At 34.6% G+C, this 16635-nt stretch overlaps 1 protein-coding gene across 2 annotated transcripts; it reads right to left on the reverse strand.

The window, feature by feature from the left end:
• Positions 1-2177: 2177 nt before the first annotated feature.
• On the reverse strand, positions 2178-15705 carry zfyve21 (zinc finger, FYVE domain containing 21). Of its 2 annotated transcripts, XM_067421218.1 has the most exons (8): positions 15529-15705; positions 14520-14570; positions 12822-12990; positions 11115-11190; positions 10937-11028; positions 6039-6089; positions 5544-5674; positions 2178-2877 (listed from the first exon to the last, which is right to left on the reverse strand). In XM_067421218.1, the coding sequence occupies exons 1-8, from the start codon at positions 15652-15654 to the stop codon at positions 2842-2844; spliced, it is 732 nt and encodes a 243-aa protein (XP_067277319.1). In that variant the 5' UTR covers positions 15655-15705; the 3' UTR covers positions 2178-2841. The 2 variants fall into 2 exon arrangements, with proteins under 2 accessions (XP_067277319.1, XP_067277320.1); XM_067421219.1 differs by lacking the exon at positions 6039-6089.
• Positions 15706-16635: the final 930 nt, after the last annotated feature.

A 16635-nucleotide genomic window follows, 5' to 3' on the forward strand; every position in this document is an offset into this window, starting at 1 on the left:
CATAAAAATGTAATTTAAATTTAATCTAAAGAGAATCTGCAGGTCTGGACATGAATGTGTTTGATGAATACAGTGAAGCCAATCAAATACATTTTCTGATTTGCACAGAGATTCAGGTGTTTTTATTTCATAATATTTTTCATAATTAAACAAGATGCAACAGTGCCAATCAGAAACATTTGCTTTTGTCCACATGGTGCTTTTTATTGGCTGTGCTCGCAAATAGAATACTAGCTCACTGAATGCTGCATTGTATACGTTACACACTAAGCATGCAATAAATCAAACAGTAGCCTAAGGCTGTCACATGACCTCATAAAGTTACATGCGAGTTGGACCTGTTATCAGTTAAGTATTTTTATTTAGTTGTTTTTATTCAATTTTAAGGCATTTAATTTTAGTTTTATTTAATAAGTCAATTAGAGAATCCAGTTATCATTACGCTGCACATGGGAGGTCAAAATGATCAAACTAAATACAGTATCCCACTGTTGTATAGCCTACTGCATACTGTTATGCTTATTGTTTAAATAGCCTACTTGTTATAATCAATTTATTATGATATTTGTGCCAAGATATAATAGACTTAAAATCTCACATTTAATCGTGTTAGAGACAATAGGCCCAAACTTTTGACTCAAATTTTTGAGAAAATCTCGAATTTATATACGGAAACAAGTTTCTGCAGAACAGATGTCAGAAATATTATTTAGACTATATCATTTGTAATGAAAATAAATAGCTATATAAAAAAAATACGAAAAGAATGTCACAATTAACTTTTGCTAATTTCACACAAACACGCGCACGCTTTTTATACTGTACAAACTGTATTCTCTCCCCTTACACTAACCCTACCCATAACCTATCCATCACACAAAACATTCAGCATTTACACATTTAAAAAAAAAAAACTCATTCTGTAGGCTATTTATAGGCTATACGCTTGTTTCCTCGTGGGGACATCAATTCGGGTCTCCACGGTGACATGAGTCTGTGTGTGTGCATTCAGGTCAAAGTTTCCACCGGGATAGAAAAACATGAACACACGCACAAAAACTTTAATTAAAAAGAATGCAGAGTATTGGCCCCACAGTTTAATGTCTGGAAGTTTGTGTAAAATGAGTTGCTCCTGTAGATGGATGCCTCTCTTCAGCCGTCTGAGTGTTTTCCACACCTACAGCTACACTAAACATGCTAATATACACCCCCAACATCATATCCGTATTGTGGTAACCTGCTGACAGCTGACTCATTATCAGCTATTCACTGATGTTACCGTGTAGACAAACGCATTAAGATCAGCTGCGAGGGAGGTAGAAAGTAATTGGCATCATCATTCCTCATTGTTTGGTTTCTCGTAGCCTATTAAAGCTGAATGAATGTCTTGTTCAGCCGTGTAATGAACACAAGAGGGCAGCAGCAGCTGATCATGGCTTTTCAGAAAGGGATACAAGCCTTTGCTAGGCCTACTGTATACTGACACAATTTTTGACACAGTGTGTAAAACATAATGTATTAATGCAATGTTTCAATAAGATTGACTATTCAGTGTCTGTTGTCCAGTTTATCTTAGGTTATTTATTTGTATTTTTAATCAATTTTGTCCAAAATGATTTTAAAATTACTTCGAGATGATCTCTCTTCAGCCCTGTGAGGAAGAAGAACGAAACCTGCAAGCTGTCCGCAAAAAGGAAGATTCTGCATCGGAATTAAAAGGGATACTTAAAGGTATAGTTCACAAAAATAAAAATTCTGTCTTTAATTACTCACCCTCGTGGTTCTTGAGGAAGCTCAATCTTGCTGCGTAACAAGAGAATGAACCTCATTGGCTCTTGCACGTCAAGTGAATATGCTTGAGCTTCTGTTTACCACAGCTGATGTTGATGAATATTTATTTGTGAACAAAAGCCTAAATTCAATCTGTGCCTATGAAGCGATCGTGTCTCTTCAGAAATTTTTGGACTAAACCACTCACTTCACATGGACTTCTTTATGAACTTTTCGAAACTACAAAGTGGTAATTGCGTAGTTGTCAATGGAGGGAAAAAAGATTGACATGAGGGTAATGAATTACAGAATTTTCATTTTGGGGTGAAATATCACAAAGTAAAAAAAGGTAAACATTTGAAATGCGTCAGTGTTCTGGAAAGTAAATTAGCACAGACATTAATTGCTCAGTTGTGGACTGAAGATGTTTATTTGGTGTACATTGAAAATGGAAAATTAGCCAAGAACCTGATGACCTAGAACAAAGTTTAATATGAGTCCAGGCAATCTGGCTGATCTAACTTCAGTTTTCTAAAAAAGGGAAATCTTGCTCTGCAGACGTAAACACGTTACAACAAATGAAGACCTCAAACATCATTCTGTAGTGTAGGAAAAACAATTCAAAAGGTGTTTCCAATATGTTAAGAAAGAAAAACGACTACATATTGTAAATACTTGGGCAGTAAAAAGTAGATACACAGCATTTTGTGTTAAAATAAGAATATCTGACAAAATATATTTTGTTTACAAAACTTTGATACGTGAGACTACACTTAAAGCATCTGTTAAATGGTGCGTTTATATATTATCATACATGTCCATATTGCACGGGAATTGTCGGAAAACTTGGTCCTCCCCTTGGCGCAGACAGAGAAGTAGTAAGTAATTCTGGTCTGTCTCAACAGGGAGTAGAAGCAAAATATTCAATAGAAATCATACAAGCATCTTAGAGTACATGTAAAAATGAATAACATATAATACTTGGTTTTGATATTCTCTCTCTCGCTCTCTCTCGCTCTCGTTCCATTCATCCTTCTCCGTCTCCAGCACTGTGCTTTTTCCTTTGTCATTTTACTGGTCCCTTGACTCATACAACAGTTTGGCAGCCTAGAAAAGCAGGAAGCAGAAAACATAATATTAACATAATATAGAGGAGTCCTGAAGTTCAGAAACTCCCTTCAGAAAACACAGTATCACAGTAATGACTATGGCTGGGTGAAATTGTGGTGCTCAACATGACGCCAGTCGGAAGTCCTGCTATGATGACATTATTATCAGGTTTCACACCCCATGCACCATAAACGGGGTTGTGTTTCAAATGTTAGACCTTCATCAGGCACAGGCTTTGTGCTTGATGAAGACCTGACGGCTGAAACGTTGGGTTTTCAATAAAAAAGATTGTATCTTCAGTGGGTGGACATCACCTTTATTTTTACCATATTATTAGGTTTCACAGCGGAGTTTCACAATAAAATACCGTATATTAAAACAAAAGTTTTCAAATAGAATATACATAACGCTTGCCTTATGTAATATTCCTAAAATATTTGTTATGATTTTGCTAGTAATATAAAATTAAACAAAATTGTGGTTACCGTAATTATTTCAAAAGCACCGGTCATTTATAGACTAGTTAAAAAATGTGGTAACACTTTAGTATGGGGAACACATTCACTATTAACTATGACTTGTGTCTCAATAAACTCCTAATTTACTGCTTATTACTAGTTAGTAAGGTAGTTTTTGTAGCATTTAAGTTTAGGTATTGGGTAGGATTAAGGGATGTAGAATAAGGTTATGAAGAATAACGCATTAATATGTGCTTTACAAGTACTAATAAACAGCCAATATCCTAGTAATATGCATGCTTATAAGCAAATAGTTAATAATTGAACCCCAAAATAAAGTGTTACCAAATGTAAAAAAAAAAAAAAATAAGAGTAGGTAAGTCTGATTAACGTTCTATATGAACATTTATTAGACTTACCTACTCTTATTTTTTATTTTTTTATTTGGTTAACACTTTATTTTAGGGTTGTTATTAACTATTAAAGGTTTAGTTCACATAAAATTGAATATATAAATAAAGTTGACACTGGCGATCTGATTAATTAATCAATACGCTGATTCATAACCGTTTTAATCTTTATTTGAGGTTTGAAAACAAACACGGAAGAGAAGACAATATTGAATAAAGTCAAAGTTTTTGCTATTTTAGAACCAAAATGTATTTTCGATGCTTCAAGAGATTCTAACTAACCAACTGATGTCTCATATGGACTACTTTGATGACGTTTTTATTCCCTTTCTGGACATGGACAGTATAGTGTGCATACACTTGCATACGCTCTCGGACTAAATATAAAATATCTTAAACTGTGTCTGAAGATGAACGGAGGTCTTACGGGTGAGAAACGACATTAGAGTGAGTCATTAATGACATAAATTTCATTTTTGGGTGAACTAACCCTTTATCTATGAATGTTTATTTTTCAATTATTATTAAAAAAATAAGAGACAACATTGATTTCTCAACATGTTTGTAAAAGCAGTCTGCATGCCTAGGTTCTTGATTTTATACTGTGGCCATGGAAGTTATTGGAACATCTGAATTCAATGATTTGGAGGGGTGTCCCAATATTTTTGTCAATATAGTGGATATACAGTATTGGCTAATAGAACACTTGGCACCTGGGATTTGTCTTATTGGGCCTGCATTTATTTTCCAAGAAGACAATGACCCGACACATTCAGATATATTGTACAATCAAAGGAAAGCCTTTGGCTTCAGTTGTAGAATGGGATAACATTTGTGCTGACACTATGCCAGAGAGATGCTATAGTGCTGCTTTAATTACTGCAAAAGGTGGACATACCAAATATTACAGTTAAAAGTGGATAAAAACAGTACGACTCACTACTGATATTTGATGGTCAGAGTAACCATCTGCATGCTTTATTAAACGTCCCATTCTTCGCGGGTTTTCGAAACTTTGATTATGTTTACAGTGTGCAATATAACACGAGTTCATGTTTCACGTGTAAAAAAACACAGTATTTTTCACACAATTTACTTATCTGTACAGCGCTGTTTCCTCTGTCCTAAAAACGGCCTGATGATTTCCTTGTTCTATGAAGTCCCTCCTTCAGAAACACGTAACGAGTTCTGATTGGGCCAGCGCTTCCCGCGCTGTGATTGGACAGCAGCTTAGCGCACTTTGCCCGGAAAGGTCCCGCCTTTTACCATAACGGGGAGATGCAAGCGCTGAATGCGCGCTCTTCTCCACGTGGGAGAGCAACAAGACCACGCCCCCTATTTTGCGTGTTCTTGTGGACGGAGGGTTAGTCAACAAACGGTTCTAGTGACGTCATTACATCCCTGCACTTCCTGCTGTAGTCCAAACCGGCCGTTCGCTGTAGGCTTTGAAAGGGATCTTCTGTTAAATAAAATATCTCGCTTGGCACTGAACTTTGAGCTTTATAATTTTACAGGTATTATTTATGCTCTAACAGCAACATTACACACTAACTAAAGTTTGAAAGATGGAATCGCAAAGAACGGGACCTTTAACATTTTGAAATGAAATCATGCTTTGGAGGCAAAAAAGTCAATATTTTAAGATTTTTCAGCAGTTTTAATAATTTTGGTCATCACAGTGAATGTGTGTGTGTGTGTGTGTGTATAGATTATATGTATGTATATGTATATATTATAAAACATAAACATAAAACATTTTTTTTTTTTCACAGTGCACACTTTCACTCACACCTACTTTGTGCATGGCTACAAGCCAGGCAGACGCAACGCGCTTGTCATCAGCAGTGTCCATCTGGAGATCCTGAAGGCTCTGAGATCCTGGTGGCTTGTACTGAAGCACCATGCCATTGGCACGGAGAGAACCCCCTAAAAAGAGGTCAAAGGTCAGTGGTGGCATTCGACAACAATTCCTTGTCAAGGCAACATTCAGTTTTTGCCATGACAAATGTTCCTTTTGTAGTTAATCGTTGTACTTTGTACAATAGCAAATTAGATTTGTGCCTCGCATAGTACGACGGAAGTCTGAGGGACCATCACACCATCACAATAAACATGCACATGTAGCCTTTCATGAGACTGCCTTGCTTTGACATGGGGTCACAGGAAATGAGTGCATGCAAAGTTACTTATATCATATGACGGGAACAACAAAGAAAACTAAATAAATGGCACAGTTTTAGACAAGGGAAAATAAAATCGACATCAAGGAGAGAGATAGAGGGACGCTGACCTTCAGATATTTGACTGTCCAGCAAGCTCGTGTACGAGCATATATCTTTCTCTTAATGCAGAGGAGAACAAGGACATTAAAGAAAAGAAGAGAACGTTAAAAGGAAAGAAATATAAACAAACAGCAAAATATTTAGGTATGCATCACACTGTAAGTAGACGTATATAAATTGGCCCCAGAAACTTTTTGGACATGCAAGTCACGCCTTAAATGTCTAAATGTTTTTTGCATTGGTTACAAAATCTCAAAACAAGTGGCATTTACATTTGAGCTTACAGTGAACCAACTTTATACATCCATTAAAAATCACCTCGGGACCAGTAGATTTTAGTCACTGATTTAAAACAAATGTCTAAAGTTGGTCCAAAGAAAAGCTTGAGGAACATTAGTTTGCATAGTTTTTTATACTTTGTATCTAATCCAGTGACATTACGTGTGGTTTAAGTGTCCAAAATTACTTGGGGCTACTGTATAGTGTGTATATGTCTGTTTTATAGAGTTGTTAAGTTTACTCAGTACGACAGTGCAATGTTAATATCCATCAGCATTCAGTTAAAGCAGAAATCAATCCAGCATTCATGAAGCCATGTGACTATTTGAAGCTTTAGGTGACAATATCTGAAGCTTTCATAGAAATGCATAGAAATGTAAATCACATGCCTGTCTAACATACTGCGTGACACAAAATAATAAATTCCAGCTCATAATCATATCCCTTTATATCTACATGCAAGAATTCATATTTAAAAACAAACCACTGGATAAGATTAATGCTGATTCCTCAAATTCGTTTTAAACATAATGGAGGTAATACAAATCTTTATTGATTTGAATTACAGGAAGTTATGTGCATCTGGGATCAGTCCGGAAAAGACGTTCATAATTCATTATATTAAGTAATTCATGACAATGTGATACTAAGACTTTGGTAATGTTGCTTCATTAGAAGTGGGCTGTTTGAGTTTCAGACACAGCACACTGCATACTAATTAAAAATTGGTCAGAACGGCCAACGTGTAGTCCAACAAAAACACACTAAATTATTGAGGATAACTAGGAAGTTTACCTTGACTCCACAAAAACATTAATGGTGCAGTAAGAGATTTCTGAGAAATGCTGAAAATTTTGATCAACACCAAATCAAACAATTTTGTGAAAAAAATTAAATAGTGTTTGTAACATAGTCCTGACTATGTAAATAGGAGGGGGAAAAAACAATAGGATCGGACCAATCCACGGAGCAGCACAACACACCTGTAGCCAATCAGCAGTAGGGGGCGTGTCCGCTCATGATGGGGGAGGAGAGAGAGAGAGAGCAAGCGGGACATTTGTAGAAAGACTGTAGAAAGGAGAGATGGCTGATATGTTACCAAAGAGGAAATGTTCAGAGGAATAGATTTGGGCAAAGAAAGGTTATGATCAGGCAAGAGCTTTAGGACCTGTGGTAATATTGGAGAAGCTTCCCAGAGTTGGAGAGACTTTAGAGAGCAGGAAGACCTGAAAACAGACGCAGAGGTTGCGCTATTTCTGCTTAATACTTCAGTAACATTAATTTTGCTATTTTACACAGAACCAAGATGTGCTGCTGTTGTTGATTCATCCATACTTGTGCGAACTGACTGATGTTAGTGGTTGCCTGTGTTGCATTCATATTTTTCAGTCACATGACTGGCACAGAGTCCTCAAAGGGCAAAACAGCCATAGAACTGCAGCACAAGTATGCCAATTTTCAATGAATTTTTAACATTGAATATGTGAAAATATGTGAAAAGATGCAAGTTTTGTTTTCTAACACTCTAAAAGTGAAAAACACTTAACCCACTGTTGCACCAATAAGGAATTAATTAAGCAAAGTTTAATGCTAATCAAGGATTTATTGATCTGGGTTTAATTTTAAATCGAGTTGTGTGACAGCCCTTTTGTAATTACTAGTAAACACACATTTACAAATCAGGGATTACAATTCTAACATGTGATTAAAACCTTCATTTACTTTAAATTGTAAGTAGCTGTCATAATGGATTCGCCAATTAAACAGCAACAACATCAATATTCCTTTTTTTTTACCACCAGAAACTCTCTTCACTGACAACATTAGTTCTTGCCAATAAATGAAATAAACTTGTAAAATGTCAACTGTCTTTATAAACTGCTGATTAAGCAGCACAGACGGCGGGCGAACGACACTAGGATAAGGAGATGCTTATTCCTTATTGGTGCAATGCTTAAAGTGCCTTAATGTACTAAAAAAGTGATACTAAAAGTTCAGTTTATACCTTTTTGATGATGCATACTGCATATAGGGGAGCAGAGAAGCCCAAAATATGAACACAACGCATTTTCATTTTCGTGAAAGCATGTTCACCTGCTTGCCTGTACAAAGAATGCTTCATCAATAAGATGTAACGACTGAGACAAATCAGACACAATTATTTTTTCATTATAATTAATGAATAATTACTCTCCAGACAAAGGTTTGGACACTGTTTACACATGGACACTGATATGGTTTGTGAACAGGAGGAATTTGCAGAGATTGTTTTCTTTTATAGGGTTTGGTCTATGTATAAATTCAATCTCTGTTGGATTTATGTTTCAGAATTGCATAGTATGGTTAACAAAATTCATGTGTATGTCATGTTTGGTCTCTACGAACTCCGAAAGCCTAAGTACGATTGCTCACTGACCCCTAGGAGGCGAGGCTATCCTCAGAGGTTAAAAAGGTCCCTCACACAGATCTGGCTCTCTTCTTTATTCTTCTGTAGCTCCTGCTGGTTGATGTGCGCGGGGGACCCTACCGGGGCCCATGGGCGCCACAGCCTGTTATGTCTACCCTCTCCATGCCGAGAGAGAAAGCTCTTCCAATAGAGTTTGAAATGTCCTCATTCTCATAAGGAAATTGCATTTTCACCATCACTGCACTGAGAAACCATCAGCGCTCTGCTTCTTTGTGTTGTTGTGCATGTGTGGGACGGAAACCCGGTCTAACACCTCAAGCCATGTGCAACTGAAACTAACCGTGCAAGTTCATCATATCTTTATTCAGCGCAGAAAAAAAAATCGATCGCAAACGCCATCGACTCACAAAACTATCAAATCAGGAACTTTACAAAACTGCTTCAACAGCAACGGCAATGCAAGTCTTGCATATATTAACTAATCAGAGGGTTAGGATAAAAATAAATCCTCCAGTAAAATACTCCTAACGGACGCTTTGAAAATAATAAGCTGATGTTTTTTTATGGTTAATGACTTTTTTCCATAGCTTCATTCCTTTTTCATTCTGTCACTTTCCATCTTACCCATATAAGTGTGATTGTATGTATGCGCTTCTTTTAGATTAGTTGTGTTTGTGATTTAATTAATAAAACTTGTGTGCAATACATATTTGGTTCTGACTCCCTGTCTGCAAATACATTTTCACTTAAATGACTGATTTTGTTAAATGCTCTAAACGCTGTAAATGCTAAGCAGGGATTATTTTTCTGAGGCCATGAAAAATACACTTCTCTTTGAATTAATCTAACTAACAGTTCATCTAATTAACTGATTTAAATATTCATAATTAATCATAATGAATAATCATAAGGAGTTATGAATACCTATTAATATTTCCCCTTTGAGCTAACTGGCTTCAAAAGTGTAAATTGAATTTGGTCTTTTAATATTACGGTCTTACTAAAACCTGATAAAAATGACTGGCGGGCAGCGGAGGAAAGCCTTGTTTTATTTCGAGGTGGGCGTTCCTATAAGGGTGTGACATCATGTGAAAACTATGAATAGTGTGCTTGTTATTTTGGGGGCGAAGCAATGAAGGGAGGGTGTTTGTTTGGGTGTCAATTTCAAATATTAGTGTTTCTCAGAAATTGCTTACTGCACCTTTAAACAGTTTTCAACATTGATAATAAGAAATGTTTCTTAAGCAGCAAATCATCATATTAGAATGATTTCTGAAGGATCATGTGACACTGAAGACTGGAGTAAAGATGCTAGAAATTCAGCTTTGCATCACAGGAAGAAATTACATTTTTAAATATTCAAAAAGAAAACATTTATCATAATTTGTAATAGAATCTGATGGGTAAAATTTAGTAATAATGCTGAAAATTCAGCTTTGCAGCACAATAAAATAAAATAAAATACATAAATATATTAAAATATAAAACAGTTTTTTTAAAGCTGTAGTCCGTAACTTTTTCCGCTCTAGTGGTTAATAAACAGAACTGCATGCATCTTGCCGTGTTACTTCTTCATTTATTCTATTCTTCTCTATGTGTAGTGTTGTTGTTTTGTTTATTTTTTTTGATGGATGTGTGTGTGTGTTTACATGTTTTGAAAAACCAATAAACTGTTAATCATTAAAAAAAGAACTGCCTGCATCTTGCGGAAGAACATTGGAGCCGGATCTACTTCTCTCTGTTTATGTCAATGGCGAGTCACGCAGGGACTGTGCTTCTCCGTAGCGGTTCCTACCAGTCTGGCCTAAAATAGTCCCAGTATAAACACTTATTATAAGTGTCCCATAATTATTAAGGGTAAGACAAAAGCATGGTTTGGATGGATTTATACTGTACATTCTCATTATATATTTTTTGTAAATCTTAAACAAAAAAAAGTTACAGACAGAAGCTTTAAATTGTAATAACATTTCATAATATTACAATATTTGACTGTATTTGTAATCATATAAATGCAGCCTTGGTTAGTTTAGAAACATTTTTAAACAGTAGTGCATTACATCCCAAGGGTGTTTAATGTAATGTAACTTTTCAGAGAGGGTTTTAGCATCCTCAAATGCTGTCCTCAATGCTAGAAGAGTTTAACTAGTGTTTAAAGAATAGTCTCAAAAACCAATAATTGTTTATATTGCTCTGACAAGTTTCTCCACAAAGCCTCACCTCCCGGAGTCGACCCCTCAGTCAACACCTGCATACTGGAAATGCGAGATAGCTCCACCTCAAAATGACTGTCACCGTCTAGGAAAAGATACCTGAGAGCAAAAAAAGAGAGGCTTTAAGATGTGCTACATCACATGACAGAACACGATAGAATATTTGTAGGTGCCTACACGCATACCTGTGATTATTGGACAAACGGCAGACCATAGTCTCTGATTTCTCTGAGGAACCCACTTTGACCAAGAAATTTCCTCCTGAAATGCAGGAAAAAGACTGTAAGGTTGTGGGTGTAAATACTTATTGGTGTATTTGACAACATTTTCCACATAAATAAAAGATTGCATTAGTGTTTACAGCACCAAATACCAAGTAGCCATTTTCTTTAGTCACACTGCAACAATAAGATTCAAAACAGACTGTTAGACTTGCATTATGAGACAGAAGAGCAAATGCCCTAAAATCAATGACATCCAGATGAAAAAGCACACTACACTACCATTCAAATGTTTGGGGACTTTTTATGATTTTTGGAAGAAGTATCTTATGTTCACCAATAAATCAAAAATACAGTAAAAATTGTAATATTGCATATAATAATATTACAATTAAAAATAGCTGTTTTTAAATATATTTCAAAATGTAATGTATTCCTGTGATGCAGAGCTGAATTTTCAGCATTATTACTCCAGTCTACAGAATCACATGATCCTTCAGAAATTATTCTAATACATTCTAAAACATGATTTCCTGCTCAAAAAACATATTATCAGTGTTGAATAGTCTTTACTATTACTTTTGATCAATTTATTGCTCAATACAATATAACAAAAGTATTTATTCCTTTCAAATTAAAATTCTTAATGACCCCAAACTTTTGAATAAGTGCTATTAAGGAAACATTTTAGGAAATCACAGATATTAATTCTTGCTGATACTGACAAGCTGATTATTTTCAGGGTGAATAGATCAAAACACCAAAAAATTATCTATTGTTTTACATGCTTCAAGTCAACTTGGGTATGACAATATTTTAATATACAGTATGAAGCTGCATTATCATTTTGAAATGTGCTACATTTCAAGTCAAGTGACCTTAATGTACATAGTGCTTTATACAATACATACTGTTTTAAAGCAGCTTAAATTATAGAGATAACAGGATTCAATAATGCAAAAATTAAAATAAAAAATCAATTCTGCTGTAAAGGAGCTCAAAAAAGACTACAGTAAACAGTCATTATTCAGTAGAAATCAGTTTAGTGTTGATTCATTTTGGTTCAATAGCTGTAAAAAGTGCATCACTTATTAAAAGAGTTCAATCCAGCTATAAAGCAACTCCGCCGAAAACAGTGATGGCAAGCTGATTTCTAATCAAACATTGTAAGTGCAGTCAAAACAATATTAATATTACTGAATATTAATATTTAACAGTGTTTTAGTATGGCTTAGATTAATGCAAAGGTGATTTAAATATTAAAAAAGGGCAAGTGAGCATGCAAAATGACATTCAATACGGGCCAAGTCATTTAAATACATTTTAAAATGCTGATAATCGATATACAGTACTGCTATATAGTGCATTCCTAGATGTGATCACAGAATTGTGTATTTTCCCTGATTCCATCAGAACAGCCTTTGCCAAACACACACGCAGAATGGCTGAATTCTATTTCCAGCAGCAGTGAAGTTGAGTCTCAGGTAAAGGATTACTCATTAAGTCAGTGTTCACTGAAGTAAGCTACAGGAGTTACGCAACACACATACGCTCTGCCCTATGCTTAGCAAACATCATAAACTTTGAACATTAAGTCTGCAAATGTAAAATTGGGTACAAGCGTGTCAGTGGTCAGCTAAAAGCATTCGAGTGCGTGGTTGTTCAACCCACCGGCAGTGAGCACTTTAAGCTGTTTGTCGTAAAACTCCACCTCTTTCTGTGAAATGAGGCTGCACTCTGCACACTGCCTCACCGGATCCACAAAACACATCCTGGGAAGAGCCACTTTCTGACTGCAGCATTTATCACAGAAACACCGCCCGCAGCGCCGGCAGTGATGCTAACACACAAAGAGGAAACACTCACTGCTTTAAATCCACTGCAATTCCATCAAACACACAATAGCTACAAAACAGTAAAGCAATATGTAGCTAAATTAACAAATATACACAAGTTATGTTTTTAAAAGATGTCTCCTATGCTCACCAAGGCTGCATTCATTTGATAAAACAAACAACCATTTTCAACATTGAAAGAATAATTATAGTTTCTTGAGCAGCAAATCATCATCTGATCTTAGAATGATTTCTGAAGGATCATGTGACACTGAAGACTAGTAATGATGCTGAAAATACAGCTTTGACAGGAAATAATAAATTACATTAAATAATTAACTTAACTTAATAAAGGAATTACATTTTAAAATATACTCAAATCGAAAATGGCTATTTTAAATGTGTATAATATTTCACAATATTACCGTTTTTTTTTTTTTTTTTATCAAATAACTGCAGCCTTGGTGAGGATAAGAGACCAGACTATTCAATACAACAATACAGATCCCAAACTTCTGAACAGCAGTGTGCATGCACACAAGCTATGTGCAAGTGTTATGACCACTAAAGCATGGTAATTGTATACCATGGCAACAGTATATTACAATGTAGTTATTCGTTTTTATTTCATGGGAAGGAGTTTTACAATATTCTGGATGTGAACTAAAAGGTTTAAAAAAACATTATTACATTATTTGTAATTTAGATAGTATAGAATAGTATAGCATTTTAAGCCCTAACAGAACACTATCACACAACCAAACAGACAGAGGCATCAAAAGAACATTCAGAACGAAGAAGAGGGAAGCAAAAAAGGAAACATGCAATAGCACATTATTGCAAAACTTAAAACAAAGACACTTAGGAACAAATACATCTAAAAAGAAGACACTCATAAAGGAAAGTTCTCACACACACAGATTTGAAGCAACAAAGTGTCTGGGAGTCAAATGATGTGATTTTTTGCTGACAAAAATGTGGTTGAGAAAAGTTTAACCATACAAACTCCACACAATGTGGACATACACATACAGTAATATATATATATATATATATATATATATATATATATATATATATATATATATATATATATATATATATATGATTAAAATAATTCATGCAGTCTAATTTAATTTGATTTATGCATTGATAATCATTCATCTTCATCCTTCACTGCAATTTTATTTCAGAGAATGTTTATTTTCAGCAGAAAGAATATGAATAGAATCTGCAATTGTTGCACATTTTACCTGTACAATTCTACTAATATTTTATCTACTATTTAGTACCGCACAGTCTGAGTTGCTGAACATTCAACTGCAAGTTGTATTTTGTGACAAATAAATATTTGTTATCAGATTTAGAAAGATTATAAACAGTTATGCAGACTACTAATATCATGAGGACATACAGATGTAGGAATATAAGCACCGATACAGTCACTTTCAGCGATAAAATCATTGTCCTCTGTGTGCAAACCTCCATAACTCTGTACGAAATTACTCCTGACATAAGAGGAGTCCTTGCTTACCTTCCTTGTGATGAAGTCAAACTTAGTGTCACACTGCATACATCTGGGGCACTAAGAGAGGATAAGAATGAAACATAAAAAGGCTCTTTAAATGCATATATAGGGAAGAACAGGCACCAAGAGTCAATGGCATTTCAATAGAAATGTGTGGCAGAACACCCTAGAGACAGCTGAATTTAGTTCTCATATATGGGTGTAGCAGCAATACAATCAAGGCCAAATCTTTAAGGCAAAATACACTGGGCTTTTTGGCTAATGCCATCTGACAGCGGCCACATAAAACCAGAAACAGCCTGTTTGTGTCAAATAAAACATTTCAGGTCTGACCACAGTGACTTAATACATATTCTTAACAATAAAGCCCTAAATATTGTGAGTTTTGCTGTATAATTTGCTTACATAATATAGTACAGTTTGGATAATATTAACTCCTCCCAAAATCAAATCCTTTTGACTCATCTATTAGTTCACAGTATTGTAAAACATACTTGTAAACATACACTTCAATTAAAATGTATGCGCGAAAAACACGGGCTGTGTCGTAGAGATGTACGACTTATGCATTTGCACGTTAGTTTTGTTTCTGCATGCCTCAGCATAATATATGATGACTGGGCGTGGCTAATCATTTGACAGTCACACGCTTTTGCTCCATACAGAAACATTGGAGAAAGTTTGTTTCATGAAAGATGTCCCCAAATCATTCAATATCCCATATGAAGAGTTGCTGTCCACAATCGTGGATGTTCACTCGCATACACACTCTATAAAGGACAGAGATGCATTGGTTTCCATGCATCTGAGATCAAATCGGTTCAAAAGATTCAAGACTAGCCATGTTTTTTTTTTTTTTTTTTTTTTGTATCACCATCTAGGAAACTTGCAAAATATTTCCTACTATCTCTTGTTGCCTTGACTTGAGCAAACAACGCCCAAAGACAGAGACAGACCAGCCACAGCAGTCTCAGCAGCATCATCTTCATCATCATATCTGATCAAGATCCATTACCTCTTTATCCGGAACCCACTGTGGCTCATCCAGGGAAAACGGACTGTTGAAGGCGCCGTTTTCCGGTACCATGCGGAGTCCGCTCGGGCTCCGGACCAGCTTTTTGCCGTCAGGCACCGCGGACATATTTGTGTTTATGAGTGCGCAGCTGCTGCTGAGAAGAACAGCACCGACATCAGCAGCAGCACGACAGTCACACACACACACCTTCAGCATAAGAGTCCTTCTTTTTTTTATTATTATAATTTTTTTAAACATTTAAATTACATAACTAATGTGATAAACAATTAATAATTTAATATTATAGTGAGTCCTTCATTTTTAACAATATTTAAACTACATAAATCATAATTAATAATAATTACAGTCACACAGGCACACCTTCAGCATAAGAGTAATTGATTTCGCCATATTTAAATAATATAATATATTATATATAATAATTAATAATAATAATAATAATTATTATTATTATTACAGTCACACAGGTGCACTTTCAACTTAAGAGTCCTTCATTTCACCATATTTATATAATATAACACATAACATACAATTTTACATAATATTATTATTAATATTTTATTATTATTATTATTATTATTATTATTATTATTATTATTATTATTATTACAAATATTAATCATTACACAAACATTTTCCCAAATACTCACAATGTATTATATTGTTTAACGAATTTGGGCACAGTACAAAAGTATAGTTCTTGATTTTACAATTAGGGTCCTCTTGATTTTATTATTATTATTATTATTATTATTATTATTATTATTATTATTATTATTATTAATGTTATTATTATTATTATTATTATTATTATTATTATTATTATTATTATATTGTTATTACAAATGTTAGTCATTACACTAAAAACATTACCTTTAGAGAAAGATTCCTTGATTTTACAATAAAAGTCCTCTTGATTTTATTATTATCCTCATAATAATAATAATAATAATAATTATTATTATTATTATTATTATTATTATTATAACAATATACACCGTTTTGAAATATGTATGCTATTTTCAGACAATTGTGCAATTCTTGTGCAGGTCCTGTCAATTTTTATTTACAATTGAATTTGTTGCA

The sequence above is a fragment of the Pseudorasbora parva genome, chromosome 17 (genome assembly GCF_024679245.1).
Source record: "Pseudorasbora parva isolate DD20220531a chromosome 17, ASM2467924v1, whole genome shotgun sequence".
Taxonomy (NCBI): domain Eukaryota; kingdom Metazoa; phylum Chordata; class Actinopteri; order Cypriniformes; family Gobionidae; genus Pseudorasbora; species Pseudorasbora parva.